Raw genomic sequence first — 16,725 nt, forward strand, 5'->3', positions numbered from 1 at the left:
TATCTATGGAAGCATTATGTAGAACATGTAAATATTGTAATCATGTTTGTTTAATGATAACATTGATGAGGTTCTGTGCGAGTGGCAGTATATCTTTCCGTTGTGCGCAGTTGGTTACTGCGCAGCGCGCATCGTTCAGCTGTTCACAAGTAACCCGCACGCATGCGCATTGTAGCTCCAGTAACCGTTATTTTCAAAGCGACCATGCATAAGGTACGCCGTTAGAGAAAGCAACAAGAGAACGAACGCATCCATACGCCATTTCTATGTTATGTAAAAATTCTGTTTTGTGATAATTAAATGGACGTGAAATCAACCAGTGCATCATTAAAATATATCAGTTTGTAATCTCGGAATCAGGAAGTTAAATTATTCGTGTGTGTCTATTGTGTTTTGCGCGTTGTGGCAATGCATCAAAACGCAATGGTGGATCGTGCAAGCATGCACAGACACGCCGATTTGTCGGCGTCATCAAGCAGCGATCCAGACGTCGAGGTAGAAATGCGATTCAATATGTCTGGTGACGAGGAAGACACACCACGCGAACGCGTTATTAGCTCGACGCCTAAGATCTCATCAAGGCGGCTTCACTTCGTCGACGATGAGGATGAGCAAGAGGACAGCGCCACGGAGATTCTGACGATCCGACAGCCCCCAAACGCCAGCTTCAGTCCACCGTACAGGAAGGTGCGCGCCCTGCGGCTGCTGGATCGACCGCTCACACCGAGAACGCTTTCGGCGAACTCGGTGTGCACTCCGCCGCGTCGTTCTCGGCTCTTCCTATCGCCGTTTGATCAACAACAGCAGCAGTCTGTTGATGGCGCTGAAACCAGCTGTAGTAGTTTAGCAGAAGTGCCTTCTGTGAATATAAATCCATTCACGCCACAAGCGCTGCGTATGCAGAAGAATAAAAAACGTATGAGGGATCAGGTATCACCTGGTTTACCTGGAATCAGTTCTCAATCCAATATTCCAATGATGACATTCAGTAATGATCAAGATATGAATGATGATAGTGATTTACAGCCACCTTCAAAAAGATTAGCTCTAAGTGTAAGTATTATTTTATTTGTCTTTGTTTGATTTGTTATTCTATATATTGCTTAATTCATTTGTAGGAGAACAATATCTCAAGATATCATCATGAATTCGCTGAAGTGAGTCTCCTGGGCACCGGACAATTCTCACGCGTGTATAAATGCATCAATCGCTTAGATGGCTGCATGTACGCGATCAAACGCTCGAAGAAACCCGTAGCTGGGTCTTCGAATGAACGCGCCGCATTGAACGAAGTTTGGGCGCATGCGGTACTAGATTGGCACGAAAACCTCGTCGGCTATCACTCTGCCTGGGCGGAACACAATCATATGTACATCCAGACAGAGTACTGTAATCGTGGTACACTTGCTGATAAAATTGCTAACGAAAGTCTTGAGTTTCCTGAGTGTCAGCGTTTACTACAGCAGATTGCTGAAGGTTTAAACTATATGCACTCGCATTCGCTGGTGCATCTCGATATCAAACCGGATAATATCTTCATTTCGGTGTCTAAGAAGAGAAAGCGCTCGGGGATTTCCTACAACGATTCAGCCGACGATGGATTCGCTGAAGACGAAGAGCTGACGTATAAAATAGGCGACTTGGGTCATGTTACGTCGACAACTGATGCGCAAGTCGAAGAGGGCGATTGTCGTTATCTGCCATTGGAGGTTTTACAGGAGAATTATTCGAATTTAAAAATGGCTGACATTTACTCGTTGGGATTGACGGTGCTCGAGGCGTCCGGTTATGGGCCGATGCCGAAAAATGGCGATGAGTGGCAACAGCTACGTGAGGGTAAGATTCCCAAAGATGTTAAATACCTTCCGAGCGATTTTCTCGAACTGCTGAAGTCGATGATTGATCCAGATCCTCTGAAAAGACCAACTTGTGAACAGGTTAGTACTCTACACTTTTTAAAAGAATATGTTTAATAATTTGTATAATTATAGATTTTACTGTATCGTAAAGTGAGCCATGTCACCGAAGCAACGAAATCCTACGAACAGCTCCATCGGGAGTACAAGGCATCTGTACTCAAAGCGGAGTTGCTTTCTAAGCAACTAGAGGAAGCAACACGATGTATAAAATCCCTCACGCCCGATACGAAGCGCCTCATTGGTAAAAAGAAGACGCGATCTGTTAGCTCGTTGAATTTTTAAATGTACATTTTACATACCGCTTTCGCCAAACAACCTCGCGATATCATCGTCATATGTCGCGCATTAATATACCTTATATTTTATTCTATAATTATATTTTATTTAGGGGTGGATGGAAAACGAATACCAAATAAACTGCTTGCATGCTAGCAGAAATCTGAAGGATGCAGTGTTCGTTTTGTCGACATAGATGAGCTAAGTGATAAACTGTGGATTTCGTATGGACCGCAATCGAAATCGTAAATGAAATGTGATAAATGCAATCAATTGTTATATTTACGCCGAGCGAGGTAGCTGAAGGTGTGAATGTTCCACGAGTAGTAAATGCGCACGAACGAAACAAGGTAGTAATGTTATACATTTAGATTAGAAGCAAAGAAGATGAATCTGTTGTAAAAGGGATGTGTTAGAGTTGTAACGTTAATTTTACCACTGCACCATTTTATATTGAATATTTTACTAGCTACTATGATAAAATTGTTATTTTAATAAGTGATAGAAGTCCGTGTTGCGTATTGTTGAATTTCGATGTGGTTTAGACACGCTTATAATGTTACATTGGTTGTTTTTCTTCTTTACATCTATGTGTTGGGCGTTGGTAGACTGCTGGAATCCGAACACGATGCTCTCAACTACGGATATGGCTAATACAATCTTATGAATGTAAATCGAAAACAAAACAATGTGATTTTTACATATTTCCTATTGATATTAATGATAATTTTGTAAAATGTATATTTATTATTTTTATATCTTTATTGTAATATTTGCCGCTCCTGTGAAGGGGGCGTTTTATGCTGTATCATTTCTCTCACTTAAATTTGTATTTTTGCTTATATGTATTTGGCTGCATTATATTTAAACTATTTTTGCTATTTCTTTTAAAAAATATATCACTCAATAAAACTTTAACAAATACCGGTCTTATTTATTTTGAATTCATTTATCAAAATATTGTGTTCATCTTTTAAACACATTTTATTTGTTATTTTAATCCTCACGGGACCTAAACAAAGAATGATTAACTGAAATATTTTTAAGATTTAATGATAAGAATTATTAGTTCTGTCAGAATTAGAAAACAGAAGTTAGAAATTCCAACTTTTAGTTTAGAGTAAAAAAAGATCGACTTTTATATTTTGAAACCTTTTCATTTGTGTTTGAACCGCAAATAATTGAAGCAATCGATCGTCTTCCGGCATAAAATAATAGGGATAGTCACTTAGGCGACATTAGGCATCATCAACATCAACTTTTAGAAATTGAGAATTGAATGGATTAAACTTCAAACATATATAGATTACAGAAATGGTTATATTGTAAAATACAAATTACATAGATGCTACTGCAAAGCCGCGCATCTCAACCATCCTCAACTGTCAGTCTGAACTAACCATATCTTCATGAATTCTATACTACATGAAATGCACCACACAGTAATCTCACCAGCATAATATTGGCTTCATACAGTGTGACATGCCTCTTCAGACAGTTCACATCTATACCTTCAAATCGCACACCTCTCGTTCTGAAACCCGCTATCGCTACGTATATTTTCAACGACTATTAATATACGGAGAGCTAGATTTTCTGTAATATAAAATAGCGTGTGGTCATTTATGGCCGTTTGTAATTCTCTACAATTGCACAAAATGAGATCCTGCGGCTGTTATCAAAATCTTATAGCTCTCGCTTGTCCGTATCATAATGACTTACTCCCCTTCAATACTCATTTAAATTCTGACAATCAAGTAGTTGCAACATTTCGATTCATATTCTCTAATGTACATACATATAAATAAATACAACTTATTTTGGTATCCCGTCATACAAACGAATTTCGAACGCTTTAGTAGCACGCCTAAATGAAGGGAAACGATTACACACATTTATTACGACAAATAAAAGAGGGACAGTCAAGTTATAAAATAGTTTCGACGTGTTGGCAGAATACTAATTTGTTCTTCAACTTAATCAATCAAAAGAGCACTTGTATCAGACACGCATTTACTCTACGATCACACAATTAGTGTTTTTTGTTGGTTTGTCTTAGAAATTCATAGAAAATTAATATTAATTAAGAACTATAAAGCGATGCGAATACATTTACGAGAAACTAACATTAATCGAAGTCGCCGTGTTCTAATCTTTATATACTACTACTTTTGAAGAAATCTGCTTTGTCTTGTACGCACTTTCATGTAGTGTTTTGTTAAACTAGATTAATTTGTTACTTGAGTTGTGACGCTCAGTTACGATAAAAGTTAGTCATTTAATCCTGTCCACCGCCACCGCCCCCTGTGCCGCCGTTCTGCTTCACCGCAGAACGACTGCGTGACCGTGAACGCGAGTTGCGATCATTGCTACGCGAGCGGCTGCGCTTATTCGAGGCGGCGCTGCGAGAGCGACTGCGATTGCGACTCCTGCTTCTGGACCTGGACGCGCTGCGCGAACGACTGCGGCGATCCCGTGACCTGCTCCTGGAACGGCTGCGAGACCTGTGAACACAGTTGGAGATGCGTTAAACGTTTATCTTGTCAGTGTCTGCCCAAACATTTCTTTTATTTGTATTGTTTCTCTGCTAATTATTGCAGTCAATGCAAAAACCATAAGATATGATGTTTGATTGTGAAACTGCTTACAAGATGAGTACGTATGTTAAAAGTAGTAGTGAACTAATAAATACTTGAAATGCACAAGAACTAAAATAACGTCTCTATTATCGTGGTCGAGGCTCGACGCTTGATCTCTCTTCACGACTTGCAGCAAGCCAAAAACGGAATTGCCGTTCGGTTCGATAAGCAACCAAGTGGAACCGAACGCCATTTTCGTTTTGTAGACTGGTAGGTAGACCTCGTAGACGCTCATTCCATCGCTCAACGACTTGACTTGATTCGATTCATTGCAGATTGGACGATCGGCGCTCGTGTATCGGTGTGTAAAATGCAAAATTTCGGTTTTTCGTTTCATTGTCTTTGGTATTGTATTTTGTTTTAGAATAATTGACTCAACACAAATTAAGAGTGTGTGCGTGCTTCATACACCAGATTAGTAGTCTTTGTCTTTTCTCTTTGATTTGAAAAAAACAACGCAATATACCAATTGAATGAAATCGAATGTATATAATATCAAATGTGGTTAAAGATATAAGATATTTAGAAATACATTTTACCATTTGGTCTGCGAGCGAGTCAGTCAGCGCTGTGTCGTGATCGATCATTGTTGGGTAGGCATAATGGTAGCAATAGAATCAAACGCCCGACACAAACGATTCGAATTGAACTGAGCAGAGGGTGTGTGTTCACCGCCGGAGCATACTGACAGAGGAGGTTCGAGGTAGGTCTACTACGAGGTTGCGGCAGGGCTCTGTGCGCAGCGAGCGAGCGGGCCGAGGCGGCGGCGGCACTCTCTGAGAGCGTCGCGGCGGCGGCGGCGGGTCGACTGGCGATTGCGAGCTGCGAGCGCCGGAAGTGAACGAATTCGTCTCACTGCGTGCGCCGTGCGTGCGTGCGATTCAGATCATGTTTCTCATCGAGCGCGCTCTCGTGCTCTCGACTCGTTCGTTCGTTACCTGACTATCGGCCACAGACTATACCTATAACATGGCATCACTGTGTGTCAGCCACAATACTTCATCAAACCGCAAGCTTTCATTTGAATTGTTTGCATGTTGCTACAATTTTGACACAATTATTGTTACTGAACTTGACGCGATATGAACGTGTTTCGCAAATAATTTCAAATAAAATCAACGAATAGAATCAAAAAATTAAATAAAGAAAATTGAGAAGTCGGCTGAAGATTATGCAATCGGCTGAGAACCGTTCATACCTGCGTCTTCCGCCGCGCTTATAGCGGTTGCAGTCGCGTGCATAATGCCCACGATCCCCGCATTCGTAACACCTGTCATCGGGATGGAAGGGGCGTCCACGTGAACGCGGGGGCGGCCCTCTGAAGCGCCCCGCGCCAGTTTTACCATTTGACATCTCCACACGCGCACGGCGTCCGCAAATTGTGCGTCCATCTGTAACAGCCTTGCAATCAGTAAGAATATTGCTTTCAAGACCAGTGGATAAAATTGCCTTTACCTAAGCCGCGTATCGCATCTTCGGCATCGCGAGCATCTTCGAATTCAACGAATGCAAAACCTGGCGGGTTCCTCGCCACCCACACATTGCGCAGCGGTCCGTAATAGCTGAAGGCATCTTCTAACTCCTGCTTGGAGGCGTTGTTGCCCAAATCACCCACATATACCTTACAGTCGGAGCCGTAACGCGACATTTTCTGAAACACAAGTCAATTATTTAAGCATTGCCATGGAAACAGCGATTTCATGGCTTGTTTGTTTAGAAACAAAAGTTGAAAGTCGGAGTAATAATTTCACTCTCAACTCCTGCGATAACGAAAGTCGTCAGCTTATTGGTTGCGTATACGTATCATACGTACATAAATCGGTTACAAGGTCACTAATTTCAAGCCGCCTACTGATATTTACGTTTTATTGTATCCACTGTCGGCGCAATCTGCACGTCGCTAGGACAAAACGCTAATTAGCGTAAGTAACACTCTTGCCTTTCAATAAAATGATATCAAACTATGCTCTGCCATGTCGCAGAGGCATTATTGATCCGCGGTCGTAGGGTGCCGAGCAACACCCAATCACAAATTCCACCGGTACACGTATTTTACGCCAAGCACGAGCCAATTTTACGTACCTATGTGTTGCGTCGTCAAGGAAGGAACGATTCGTTGCAGGTCGATGCGTACAGCAGGTCACCAACAACAATTATTTCACAAAATGCATCACGAGGCGACACACAAATTACAACATGAAACAGCAATATGGAGGACGCGCGAGTCGAGCGACGGCGTCCTTCGTAGTACGAAAAATCAACGCTAGAAGGAGCGCGCATTTGTTTGTTCGAGCGCCGCTTGTTTTGAATCGCCAAACGCTCAATAAACCATATAAAAACCGGAATTTAAGGCAAAGTTATTAATAAAATAGAAATTAGTTCAATGCCAATCACTCTGCATACACTCAACATGCATGTGATCGTAAATATGTTTATGTTAGAATAAATTAATAGTCAATAGGCGCTTATCTAATAATTTCGAAGAGTTCAATATTTATTGCAAGCCATTGAAACGAAAGTGTCGCATTAAGATAGATAGATAAGTTTTTGGTGCATTTATACGCTGCGTGCCTGCGTAAAATGTGTATTTCTAAGTTGTCTGGCATATCTTCTATTTACTTTAAACTCATTTTATTGGTTTTAATAGTTGTATGCTCACTCATCGACGCAGTTCGCACAAAACACGCAGAAAACATGGTTTTGCACCTTGAGGACGTCCCTGTTCAGAGGAAACCTTTGGTTGTTCCAGTATTAGACGAAGTTGTCAAAGGTAAAGTTTCAAATTCAAAAATTTGAGTTGTATTCTATTCATTTCGTTAGTTTTAACCGACGGATTACGAAGTCACTTCGAACATGTTGATGTCGCTGTGGTTGATTGTCCAGATCTCACGAAAGAGCCATTTACGTTGGCTAGTCCAGGTAATTTGCTCTTTTATCTTGTTTAAAAGTATAAATTACTTAATATTTGCTTGTAGGTTTAGGCGGAAAATCTAAACTTGTAGAAGTTGGTGGTCCAGCTTATCTACTACCACTTGTGAATCGTACAAAATTGTATGACATAACAGACGTGGCAAAAGCGGCACAAATAAATCCTGCTTTTATTATTGGTGCAGGTGCAGGGCCATTTGATCACGAGAAAACTAATTGTGAAGTAAGTTTTATATTCGCCTCCTATAAAACATTAATTATCTATAATTAATTATTATTATTATTAGGGAATATATAATTTAAATGTGCAAGATGGTAAAATAACCGTTCAGGATTCAAAACTTTCACGTGTAAATGCATCGGATCCACCGAATCCCATCCAGAAAACAATTCCGATCGATGCAACTAACTTCGGATTGTTGGGTAATTTGCATGTATCAGAAGGTAAACCCGGTAAAGTTTTGAAAGTCCATGCGACTAAACGAATTGGTAGTATGGACTTCATCGCGAGTATTCGAACATCTTTAGCCGATTATTACGGACCAGAAACACCAGTCGGACTTGGTGGTACGTTCCTTCTAAAAGAAGGAAAAGCTAAGACGCACGTCATGCCTGACTTTTCATCGGTTCCACTCCAAACTGATGATGCACTTAATGAATGGCTGCAGTTTTTCAATATGTCGGCACCGTTAATATCAGTGGGCACGCTTGTAACCACTGAATATGTGAGTTATTTAATATAGATTTAATTCTGTTATTGTAAATGTTTGTTTTTGTGCTTTTCAGGGTGATATTGACCTAAGAGTACAACATTTTCATTTGTACTCTCATCATGGTCAAGCTGGACATTACCACATCGATACAACTCCAGATGTTGTGGAATACCTAGGTTTCTTTAACTTGGCTGATGAAATAATCCGCGTGGATAAACCCCCGCAGTCGGCTGGTTTCGGCAAAGATTAGTTTTTTTAAGAACATCGTTAGGTATATTCTCATAACATCTGTTTAAACATTACATCAAAAATACATGTTCTCATCTGAATATGTTTACGTAAAGTGTATCAATATATAAAATCAAATATGGCACATTTAAGACCTGTAAGTTTTAACAACTCTAGTCACGAGTTTCCTGCAGATGGGACACTCAGCAAGGCGGTCACTGCATTTATAGCAGGTGACTACGTGGCCACATTCTAGCAGGACGCAGTCGAGTGGAGCGTCCATGCAGATTTTGCACAGATCATTGTCCGAATTGTCTACTTTTGAAGAAGAAGCTTTCGCTTCTTGTTTACCTGCAAAGAATGAAAATACGAACATCAAACCATGTTAAATCTGTTTCATGAAGGTTATTTTTACCATGGTCTTTTTGAAGGTTGAAATGAATCCATAAATCAATTGCATGTTCAATGAATTCAGCCTTTTCAAGAATCCCGTGTAGTCAACGGAGTTTGCAGTTAAAAGTTCTTTGAGTTTAGCCACGGACAATTTCATAAAATCTTCTGGAGACTTAAATCCAGAAAGATTCTTGTAAATTATATTCTTCTTTGGTTGAGCTGTTGGTTTATGCTTAAATTAAAAAAAAAACAGGGATCACAAATTTAAACCAGAAAACTTTATGCTTTTAAGTGATCAACTTACTGCTTGTTGCTGTGACAGTGCTGAAGATGATGATGCATTATTTGGTTTACGTGTAGGGGCAGCATTGTTTACATTTGAGCATCCAGCACTTGAAGATCTGCTACCACTTGCAGCAGATTGATTGGATACAGTAATAGGGCCATGGCAATAAAACACTGGACCACTAGAGATACGTTGAGGTGCAACTTGTGAAGGTTGAGCAGGATTACGTGCACGAGCCCGTCTACTTAAATAATAAAAACAAGTTGACAAGCAAAAGTTGAGGCATGTCACAAGTGGGAGTTTACAAATAAAAGATTGGTTGCATACCGACGACCGGTGCGCCTGTTAGGATTGCAGTTTTGATGCCCAAAATGACCGCAAAATGTACATACAACATACGCGTTCGGATCGGGAATATTTTTTTCCTTGTACTTCTCCACTCTAACCCAACGATTGCAAATTAACTGATTATCTGTAATAACAGGAAACAAAACACACAAATTACTAACTCGTGTTTCATGACACAAAGAATAATATTTACCGAGGAATCGAACTGCATCAATCGCATCTCTGGGATCGTAATATTCAACGAATGCATAACCACGATTTCGTGGCACAAATACGTCGCACACTTCACCAATTTGACTGAATGCATAATATAATTCTTCGTCATCGCCACAGTTGCCCAAATTTCCAACGTACACTTTGCAGTCGTTCTCGTTAAAGACGCGTGCCATTTTCTAAATCACAACTTAGAATTAGGTAAATCAGAGTGCTGAATGCGAGTGGACGGAAGATAATCAAGGTCTACCAACAAGTGTCGAAGGTCACTTCTTTAATTTGAAAATCAAAACAAACAACTGTTGGAATGCGTAATACTCACCCCTCGTAATATGCGCAGCTCGAACAAAAAGTGAAAAATTATTGGCTGGGTTCTGTAACGTCCAGCAGAAATTCACGCGCATGCGCATACATCTTCGTCGTTGGCACGGTTTCCAAACGATCAGTCACGAGTTCTTTTAAAACTTTTGAATTGATGTTCCAAGGTCATTTTTTTAAATTAAATTAATATCGCAAAACGTTCACTATTCAAAGCACTACTTTTTAAAAATAACATCTACTTTGTTTCCATGCATTCCAAATAACCCTTCACAAATTTTTTTAAAATTTTTGAATTTTGCGCACTCCGATAACAAATGTTTAAAAAATACTAAACCAATTCAAACACCTCTATCCTTCATTTAATATATATTGATATATTAGAAAATATATTGCAATAAAAATTATACGAGTTCATCAGAGGCAGGAAAGACCCGTGGTATTTATTCAGTGCTTAAACCACCGAATGCATTGGAATCATCAGGATTTCTACTGCTACCAGCTGATTTTCCCTGCACTTTATTTTTCTTCGTGTAACTCTTTCTCTTATGTTCCGGAAGAATAAGCCTCAAATAGCTGTTGTTGCGATACCAGCTACGCCAAGAAATCATATGCCGTTGAAACGTTAGTATCAACCACGATGAATACGTAAAATCAATGGCAGCCATGCCAAAAATCGCGCAAAATGCAACCAAATGTGCTGAGAGATTCCGCGTACGATTAATGTGTGCTTTCGCCATGTTTTCACAGATCACCATCAGCATATAAGTCGTTATGATGGCCGATGGCGTGTAAAAAATAAACGCGAGCAGGTCCAGTACAACATCTCTCAAGTTTTCACCCGGATCCGAAAGATACACGAATACAGACCATAGTAATCCATACCTAATCATCATAAAACAATTCATATTAATATTTTGTGATGTATTATTTGTCTTGATTGCGTTTACCTAGGTTGGCGTACAATTCGAAAGTGATGTTTGCACAGCTCGCAATGACTATTCGCAGATTCACGCAGCCAATGTTCCAAACAATCAATGTGCACCAAAGCGATGGTTCCACGACATCTACATGGTCTTAATAAATCTCCTGCACTCTCACCACCGTGGCATATACGACATATAAGATCTGAACTCACTGAAGTATTATCCTCATCCTGATTAATAAGATTCACAACTATTTCATTATCTTCAAACGAGAATTTATTCCCATGCACGATTGTTTTTGCATTTACTAGTGGTTTCATATATACACGCGCAAGTTGTAAGTTTCTCTCCATCGGTTCAATGATTTCATCATCAGATAAAAACGTATTATCATCAGGATACCAATCACCATCTTCTTCATTATTATTATCTTCAGTTACATCAACATTACTCGCACTTTCAGCGTTGAAATGATCCGAAAAGAAGGCGAATTCAGTCGTGATATCTTCATCATCTTTAAAACGATCTTGTCCGAAGCCGAAAATGTAAGAAAACAACGATGATCGTTTAGAAATTTCATTGCTAGAAAGAGGCCTTATGAAACACGAAGATTGCTCCACGTGTGCACAATCTTCTAAATTGGGTACATCCAAACTCAGCAAACTACTAGTCGACTCCGTGAGGATAATCGACACAAGAATATCTTTCTGTTTCGAGTGCCCGGCATTATCTTCATCAATCTTCGATTGCCTCCGCATAATTCAATTGCAATATCGAAACGTTTATGTTTCGAAACCGACTTCTTTCGTATCTATTCATTGCAATGTCATGATTGAAAATTTAGGAATGTAACTATGACATTTCGAATTTAAAATTATGATTATACGTGTGTGTTTTTGTTCAATTCAATTCTCTGGAAACTTTAATCAGAATCACAGGTTTTATCATAAAATACATCAAATAATAACAACTAATATTCCAACACATATCACAACTTTTAGATTTATCTGCCTTCCGCCGATTCTCATTAGATATTACTGAATAAAACTCATCCTAACTAATCTATACAGTGATTAAACATAAGCAAGTTAATTCTGATACTGCTGTCACAACAAATCGGCCATAATCAATCAAACATGTATAATAATTCGTTACAAAATGAGAAATTATTGATAAAAACGTGAATAATTTGTTTCACACGCAATAAATGTCAATATCTGTGTTGTCAATTGATAGAAAATAAATATATTTGTTATATTTTCCCAAATAGCTTAGTTATGTACGAATGTATGTGTGATTTATTGAATGTTGCAATAAAAACACTAAATACTGAGATATTTCAAATCTTAAAAGAAGTATTTTAGTTCTAGTGTTTTTCTCAACATTCACAGCTATTTAATAATAATTAGTCTCAAAGAAACAGTGACTGCAATCACATCAACGTTTTCGCTTTCTATTCGCGCATGAATATAATTTGAACATTGAATTAATTTATTATTTCTTTTAGATATATATTGTCTTATGCTTTGAATGTTCGTACAACTCTCGTCACGTACTGCCTGCAGATGGGACACTCTGCAAGTCGTTTGCCGCAATCAATACAAGTCGCCATGTGGCCACACTCTAGCAGGACGCAGTCTAATGGTGCATCCATGCAGATTTTACAAGCTTCATCCATGTTACCGTCAGTATCACCTAAAATAAGCAAAATATTCCAAAAGTTTAAGTTAAAAAATTAGAATTTTTACAAATTTGTTATAATCTACCTTCTTCTTTCCGTATATTTGAATCTATCCATAAACGACTAGCACGTTCGAGTAATTCGGCTTTCTCTACACACCCCTTGTAGTCCACACGGTTTAAACTCAACAATTCCTTCAACTGTTTCACTGACAAGTCATTAAAATCATCCGGAGACTGAAAATCGGAAAGTTTCGGATATTTTTTAGGTACTTGTGGGCTAGACTCCGGTTGTTCCTAAAAAAATTAAATTTACTGCGTTTCTAACAAAAAATTACAAAAAGTTACTGCAGATGGTGCATTCGGTGGTGGTTGCGGAGTGGACGTTGCAGTATTATGAGTCGTTGTATTAGGAGTTGTCCCATAACTTGAATTTGACGTTCCCGCACTGGAATTAACACTACCACCACCCATTCCGCTTGATGTAGTCGTGGAAAACACATGAGGTGGATCATTGTTTATCGTAAATGTGGTAAACGTAGTATTTGAGGTATTGAAAGTACCAGGATTAGGTCTATTCGGAGACGTTGCTTGCGGGGTACGAATTGGAGTGCTTTGCGCTGAATGACCATGGCCATTGTTGCCATTAGAACCGTGTGTGCCTCCAGGTGCCCAGTTACGCGAATTAAACGCCGTCTCCGCAGAAGTACGCAGATTATTTAGATACGTTTGGGATCTTTGTGCGAGATTTGGTACCGATCCGGAGAAATTACAATTGAAGCGCTTGTGTTTTCGCTTGTCTTTCGGCGGAATCGGAGATTTATAAAACAATTCAACCAGTTCTTGTTTTTCTATAACAAATATACAAAAATGTAACATTAAATTCATATTTATTGAACAAATATAGAGAGATACTTGCCTACTATTCCTCTAGTTGATACATTATGCTTGTTCAGATAGCTTTGAAGATCTTTTGACTTTAATTCCATTAATTTTGTTCGAACTGGAGGTCTTTTGATGAGGACTGCACATGTTTCACAAAATGTATCACTGTAAAAGTAACATATTTATGGATAATGTTTGGTTTCTATAATAATTGGTTTACAAACCCATCAATTTTGTTTAGACATTTGGAGCAATAGTTTTCCTCACACTCATAACATTTGATTTTCCAAAGAAACACTGTGAAATCAGCACCACACTTACCACAAGGCATTTTATAACAATAATTTAACTTTTCGATTGTTTTAATGTTTGTTACTCGATCCAGAAACAAATGAATCACTGATGAAGTATTCCGAACCTCTTACCAGATATAAAACTTGATACACCTTTATCAGTACATTACTAGCAGATTTCACGGGGGAGTAGTTAAACGACGGTGCAAAGGTTAATTAATTTGATGTGTGGATGAAAATTCGATAAAACGGATAAAAACCTCTGTCCGATCGGTCGCTGATTTCATGTTTTGTGTTTGTCACAATGGAGCAATCAGATCCATGTCGTTAGGTTTCTGCGAGCGAGGAGAAAATGCAGAACGTGTTGACTTCTGTGTAGCCTAGTAATTACGAACCGAACTGACATTGCAATTAAAGTAAACCGTGTCGAATTTGCTTACATTTGCTCTGCACTCTACGTACTCGTACTCTGACTGTAATCAAACTGCTGGTAAATGTAACACCCAAACGTAGTGGCGAGCATGAGACGAAATCATTAGATTTACGAGAGTGTAACAAAGAACATATTGAAGACAGATGATAGCAGACGTTTCAAGGGTGAATTTGATGGAATATGCAAATATTGTACTGGGTCAAGAAATAATTCTATCTAGACATGTCATGTTTTTGATGCTAGTTTGATTGAATGTATATTATTATACATAAATAACTGTTGCTTAAATTAAACTAAATAACAGCAGTAGTCATTTAAAAATGAAGTAAAAACACATTTTAAAAAGATTATTTTAAGTCAACACTGTAAATATGGTGTCTATAGAGTTGCCTATGTCAAAGTATAACCTGAAGGTTTATTAATCAAGTGGTTCGCCGTGCGTGCGCTTCAAGGACTTCAATTTTGGTTCGATTTTATTCAACAATTTGTTGTAATCCTACTATTATTAATTTATTCTGTACAGGAATATTACCCAATCCCCAAACTAAAGACTTAATCACGATGGCATCTTTAATATCTAACATTATTAGACAAGTAAGTGTTGAAACCTTGAATATAATAGAAATATGTAACAGTTATTTAATATCTAACATGAAACATAATTTCAGGTACCAAAGGTCCTCAGTGTGAATGCTTTGAGGTCACAACAAGTTACATCAACTAGTATGATTAAGAATCATGTTCGAATGATTCAAACAGGTATATGAATTATCTATTATGCATGATTATCCATAAAAAACACAGATTTAAATGCATTTGAAAACTTTTATATTATTAACTTGCTAGGAACAATGTTGAATGCTCCAAGGGTTCAACAACCAGCACCACCATTCAAGGGAATGGCTGCTTTTGGTGATGATTTCAAGGAGATTTCCTTGACTGATTTTAAAGGCCAATATGTGGTTTTATTTTTCTATCCATTGGATTTGTAAGCATTTTTAGTACAATAAGACACAAAATTATCTCTAAAGACATGTATTTCACACTAAAAAGGTCTGAAAATTATGATGAATTATTTTCAGCACTTTTGTGTGTCCAACTGAATTGATTGCTTTCAATGAGCGCGTTGAAGATTTCAAAAAATTGGGCGTTCAATTGATTGGAGTATCAGTAGATTCACACTACACTCACTTGGGTTGGATGAACACCCCGCGTGATAAAGGCGGGCTCGGAAAACTACAATATCCACTACTTTCCGACTTGAACAAAACAATCGCACGAGACTACAACGTCTTGCTAGAAAATGAAGGCATCGCTTTGCGAGGTCTCTTTATCATTGATCCGAAAGGTGTGTTGCGAATCATGCAAGTTAATGATTTGCCAGTCGGCCGATCAGTTACTGAAACCCTTCGATTAGTCGAAGCAATTAAATTTTATGAAGAACACGGCGAAGGTAAATGTTTACAGATTAATAACATTTAATAATATTAATTTTAACAACTTTGTTTTTTTTTAAATATAGTTTGCCCCGCTAACTGGAAAGCCGGCGATTTGACAATTAAACCAAATCCTAAAGAAGCGCAAGAATATTTTTCAGCCGCCAATAAAAGGAATTAGAAGATATTAAATGGTAATGTTTTGTATTCATTAGTAAATTTGTTTTGTTTTTGATACATGGAAGGTTCTGTTGGTCAGTAAAAATGGTACAATATTTCTAGATTAATAAATCCAAATGTTTACCAATAAATTAACATTCTAAGTACATGAATTCAGTCTTCTGTAAAGAGTTTATTTGTTATTCTATTTATTTATTATTTTGTAGAGTGACAGACGCAATATTTCGTCATGATGTCCTTGAAGAGCAGCAAACGTGAGTAGTTCCTAATATGGTTCACAGGTGGCGCTAGCTGTACAAAAACTTATTTTATTTGCCTTTTAACTGCTTCGCACAACCAACCAGTCTTTTTATCATCATTCTTTGATAGCGACCTTCTGCCTGCCACGTTTCATCCCCCCTCGCCTCACTCCCTGCAACTCATTCAAGTCTCCACGGCATCTCTCGCGATTTGCGTGCGCTCGCCTTTCTTATTTGTCGCGCGAGAAGACGCAGCGTGAAAGTTGGCGAAAATTGTGATTGCACACCCTCCGCCAAGCGGCGGCAACGAAGCGCAGTTTATACACTCGCAGCGGCGCGCAGCAATATTATGAGAAAGGCCTCCCTCACGTGCGATATTCGAGATTGTCGCC

At 38.6% G+C, this 16,725-nt stretch overlaps 7 protein-coding genes across 16 annotated transcripts; 3 read left to right on the plus strand and 4 right to left on the minus strand.

Annotated features, from left to right (window-relative positions):
* The first annotated feature begins 95 nt into the window (after positions 1–95).
* On the plus strand, positions 96–3,119 carry Wee1 (Wee1 kinase). Its single transcript, XM_065299722.1, has 3 exons — positions 96–1,053; positions 1,119–1,937; positions 1,992–3,119. Exons 1-3 carry the CDS (start codon positions 409–411, stop codon positions 2,199–2,201), a joined length of 1,674 nt encoding a protein of 557 aa, XP_065155794.1. The 5' UTR covers positions 96–408; the 3' UTR covers positions 2,202–3,119.
* A 378-nt stretch (positions 3,120–3,497) lies between these two features.
* Positions 3,498–7,095, minus strand: LOC135789747 (serine/arginine-rich splicing factor 7-like). Of its 5 annotated transcripts, XR_010547647.1 has the most exons (5): positions 6,917–7,095; positions 6,284–6,485; positions 6,033–6,225; positions 5,374–5,796; positions 4,558–4,699 (listed from the first exon to the last, which is right to left on the minus strand). XR_010547647.1 is itself a non-coding variant. In XM_065299736.1 (4 exons), exons 2-4 carry the CDS (start codon positions 6,480–6,482, stop codon positions 4,474–4,476), a joined length of 618 nt encoding a protein of 205 aa, XP_065155808.1. In that variant the 5' UTR covers positions 6,483–6,485; positions 6,917–7,088; the 3' UTR covers positions 3,498–4,473. The 5 variants fall into 5 exon arrangements, 4 of the variants coding, with proteins under 4 accessions (XP_065155808.1, XP_065155810.1, XP_065155809.1 ...); XM_065299736.1 differs by lacking the exon at positions 5,374–5,796 and having other exon boundaries at positions 3,498–4,699; positions 6,917–7,088; XM_065299738.1 differs by lacking the exon at positions 5,374–5,796 and having other exon boundaries at positions 3,498–4,699; positions 6,290–6,485; positions 6,917–7,083.
* LOC135789744 (ester hydrolase C11orf54 homolog) lies at positions 6,617–8,850 on the plus strand. Of its 2 annotated transcripts, XM_065299725.1 has the most exons (6): positions 6,617–6,756; positions 7,482–7,604; positions 7,655–7,753; positions 7,810–7,985; positions 8,050–8,487; positions 8,549–8,850. In XM_065299725.1, exons 2-6 carry the CDS (start codon positions 7,529–7,531, stop codon positions 8,723–8,725), a joined length of 966 nt encoding a protein of 321 aa, XP_065155797.1. In that variant the 5' UTR covers positions 6,617–6,756; positions 7,482–7,528; the 3' UTR covers positions 8,726–8,850. The 2 variants fall into 2 exon arrangements, with proteins under 2 accessions (XP_065155797.1, XP_065155796.1); XM_065299724.1 differs by lacking the exon at positions 6,617–6,756 and having other exon boundaries at positions 7,322–7,604.
* On the minus strand, positions 8,752–10,378 carry LOC135789745 (serine/arginine-rich splicing factor 3-like). 3 transcript variants are annotated; one of them, XM_065299729.1, is made up of 6 exons: positions 10,266–10,378; positions 9,924–10,122; positions 9,710–9,854; positions 9,401–9,623; positions 9,119–9,328; positions 8,752–9,054 (listed from the first exon to the last, which is right to left on the minus strand). In XM_065299729.1, the coding sequence occupies exons 2-6, from the start codon at positions 10,117–10,119 to the stop codon at positions 9,019–9,021; spliced, it is 810 nt and encodes a 269-aa protein (XP_065155801.1). In that variant the 5' UTR covers positions 10,120–10,122; positions 10,266–10,378; the 3' UTR covers positions 8,752–9,018. The 3 variants fall into 3 exon arrangements, with proteins under 3 accessions (XP_065155801.1, XP_065155798.1, XP_065155799.1); XM_065299726.1 differs by having other exon boundaries at positions 9,401–9,626; XM_065299727.1 differs by lacking the exon at positions 10,266–10,378 and adding an exon at positions 10,198–10,216 and having other exon boundaries at positions 9,401–9,626.
* A 239-nt stretch (positions 10,379–10,617) lies between these two features.
* On the minus strand, positions 10,618–11,945 carry LOC135803832 (E3 ubiquitin-protein ligase MARCHF3-like). Its single transcript, XM_065317541.1, has 2 exons — positions 11,212–11,945; positions 10,618–11,146 (listed from the first exon to the last, which is right to left on the minus strand). The coding sequence occupies exons 1-2, from the start codon at positions 11,943–11,945 to the stop codon at positions 10,705–10,707; spliced, it is 1,176 nt and encodes a 391-aa protein (XP_065173613.1). The 3' UTR covers positions 10,618–10,704.
* A 135-nt stretch (positions 11,946–12,080) lies between these two features.
* LOC135803834 (E3 ubiquitin-protein ligase rififylin) lies at positions 12,081–14,662 on the minus strand. Of its 2 annotated transcripts, XM_065317544.1 has the most exons (6): positions 14,486–14,662; positions 13,977–14,425; positions 13,787–13,917; positions 13,216–13,718; positions 12,954–13,164; positions 12,081–12,882 (listed from the first exon to the last, which is right to left on the minus strand). In XM_065317544.1, the coding sequence occupies exons 2-6, from the start codon at positions 14,081–14,083 to the stop codon at positions 12,707–12,709; spliced, it is 1,128 nt and encodes a 375-aa protein (XP_065173616.1). In that variant the 5' UTR covers positions 14,084–14,425; positions 14,486–14,662; the 3' UTR covers positions 12,081–12,706. The 2 variants fall into 2 exon arrangements, with proteins under 2 accessions (XP_065173616.1, XP_065173615.1); XM_065317543.1 differs by having other exon boundaries at positions 13,977–14,662.
* A 203-nt stretch (positions 14,663–14,865) lies between these two features.
* Positions 14,866–16,246, plus strand: LOC135803835 (peroxiredoxin-2-like). 2 transcript variants are annotated; one of them, XM_065317545.1, is made up of 6 exons: positions 14,866–14,943; positions 15,002–15,072; positions 15,147–15,237; positions 15,325–15,466; positions 15,561–15,931; positions 16,001–16,246. In XM_065317545.1, exons 2-6 carry the CDS (start codon positions 15,040–15,042, stop codon positions 16,093–16,095), a joined length of 732 nt encoding a protein of 243 aa, XP_065173617.1. In that variant the 5' UTR covers positions 14,866–14,943; positions 15,002–15,039; the 3' UTR covers positions 16,096–16,246. The 2 variants fall into 2 exon arrangements, with proteins under 2 accessions (XP_065173617.1, XP_065173618.1); XM_065317546.1 differs by lacking the exon at positions 14,866–14,943 and having other exon boundaries at positions 14,950–15,072.
* The last annotated feature ends 479 nt before the right edge of the window (positions 16,247–16,725 follow it).

The sequence above is a fragment of the Atheta coriaria genome, unplaced genomic scaffold (genome assembly GCF_025399875.1).
Source record: "Atheta coriaria isolate IRGN ID8LTWV9N9 unplaced genomic scaffold, Caltech_Dcor_3.1 hic_scaffold_3_pilon, whole genome shotgun sequence".
NCBI classification, from domain to species: Eukaryota; Metazoa; Arthropoda; class Insecta; order Coleoptera; family Staphylinidae; genus Dalotia; species Dalotia coriaria.

Excerpts from the sequence above, each read along its gene's own strand:
- Wee1 (XM_065299722.1), top strand. The coding sequence starts at position 409 with ATGCATCAAAACGCAATGGTGGATCGTGCAAGCATGCACAGACACGCC. Across the intron at positions 1,054-1,118 it reads CAAAAAGATTAGCTCTAAGT|GAGAACAATATCTCAAGATA; the intron begins GTAAGTATTATT and ends ATTCATTTGTAG. Across the intron at positions 1,938-1,991 it reads AAAGACCAACTTGTGAACAG|ATTTTACTGTATCGTAAAGT; the intron begins GTTAGTACTCTA and ends GTATAATTATAG.
- LOC135789747 (XM_065299736.1), bottom strand. The coding sequence starts at position 6,482 with ATGTCGCGTTACGGCTCCGACTGTAAGGTATATGTGGGTGATTTGGGC. Across the intron at positions 6,226-6,283 it reads GATACGCGGCTTAGGTAAAG|ATGGACGCACAATTTGCGGA; the intron begins GCAATTTTATCC and ends AGGCTGTTACAG. Across the intron at positions 4,700-6,032 it reads AAGCGCGGCGGAAGACGCAG|GTCTCGCAGCCGTTCCAGGA; the intron begins GTATGAACGGTT and ends CTGTGTTCACAG.
- LOC135789744 (XM_065299724.1), top strand. The coding sequence starts at position 7,415 with ATGTGTATTTCTAAGTTGTCTGGCATATCTTCTATTTACTTTAAACTC. Across the intron at positions 7,754-7,809 it reads ATTTACGTTGGCTAGTCCAG|GTTTAGGCGGAAAATCTAAA; the intron begins GTAATTTGCTCT and ends ATTTGCTTGTAG. Across the intron at positions 7,986-8,049 it reads ACGAGAAAACTAATTGTGAA|GGAATATATAATTTAAATGT; the intron begins GTAAGTTTTATA and ends TATTATTATTAG.
- LOC135789745 (XM_065299726.1), bottom strand. The coding sequence starts at position 10,119 with ATGGCACGCGTCTTTAACGAGAACGACTGCAAAGTGTACGTTGGAAAT. Across the intron at positions 9,855-9,923 it reads TGATGCAGTTCGATTCCTCG|ATAATCAGTTAATTTGCAAT; the intron begins GTAAATATTATT and ends CTGTTATTACAG. Across the intron at positions 9,329-9,400 it reads CACTGTCACAGCAACAAGCA|CATAAACCAACAGCTCAACC; the intron begins GTAAGTTGATCA and ends TTTTAATTTAAG.
- LOC135803832 (XM_065317541.1), bottom strand. The coding sequence starts at position 11,945 with ATGCGGAGGCAATCGAAGATTGATGAAGATAATGCCGGGCACTCGAAA. Across the intron at positions 11,147-11,211 it reads CGAATTGTACGCCAACCTAG|GTATGGATTACTATGGTCTG; the intron begins GTAAACGCAATC and ends TATGATGATTAG.
- LOC135803834 (XM_065317544.1), bottom strand. The coding sequence starts at position 14,083 with ATGCCTTGTGGTAAGTGTGGTGCTGATTTCACAGTGTTTCTTTGGAAA. Across the intron at positions 13,918-13,976 it reads TGTCTAAACAAAATTGATGG|TGATACATTTTGTGAAACAT; the intron begins GTTTGTAAACCA and ends TTACTTTTACAG. Across the intron at positions 12,883-12,953 it reads AAATATACGGAAAGAAGAAG|GTGATACTGACGGTAACATG; the intron begins GTAGATTATAAC and ends TGCTTATTTTAG.
- LOC135803835 (XM_065317545.1), top strand. The coding sequence starts at position 15,040 with ATGGCATCTTTAATATCTAACATTATTAGACAA. Across the intron at positions 15,238-15,324 it reads TGTTCGAATGATTCAAACAG|GAACAATGTTGAATGCTCCA; the intron begins GTATATGAATTA and ends TTAACTTGCTAG. Across the intron at positions 15,467-15,560 it reads TTTTTCTATCCATTGGATTT|CACTTTTGTGTGTCCAACTG; the intron begins GTAAGCATTTTT and ends AATTATTTTCAG.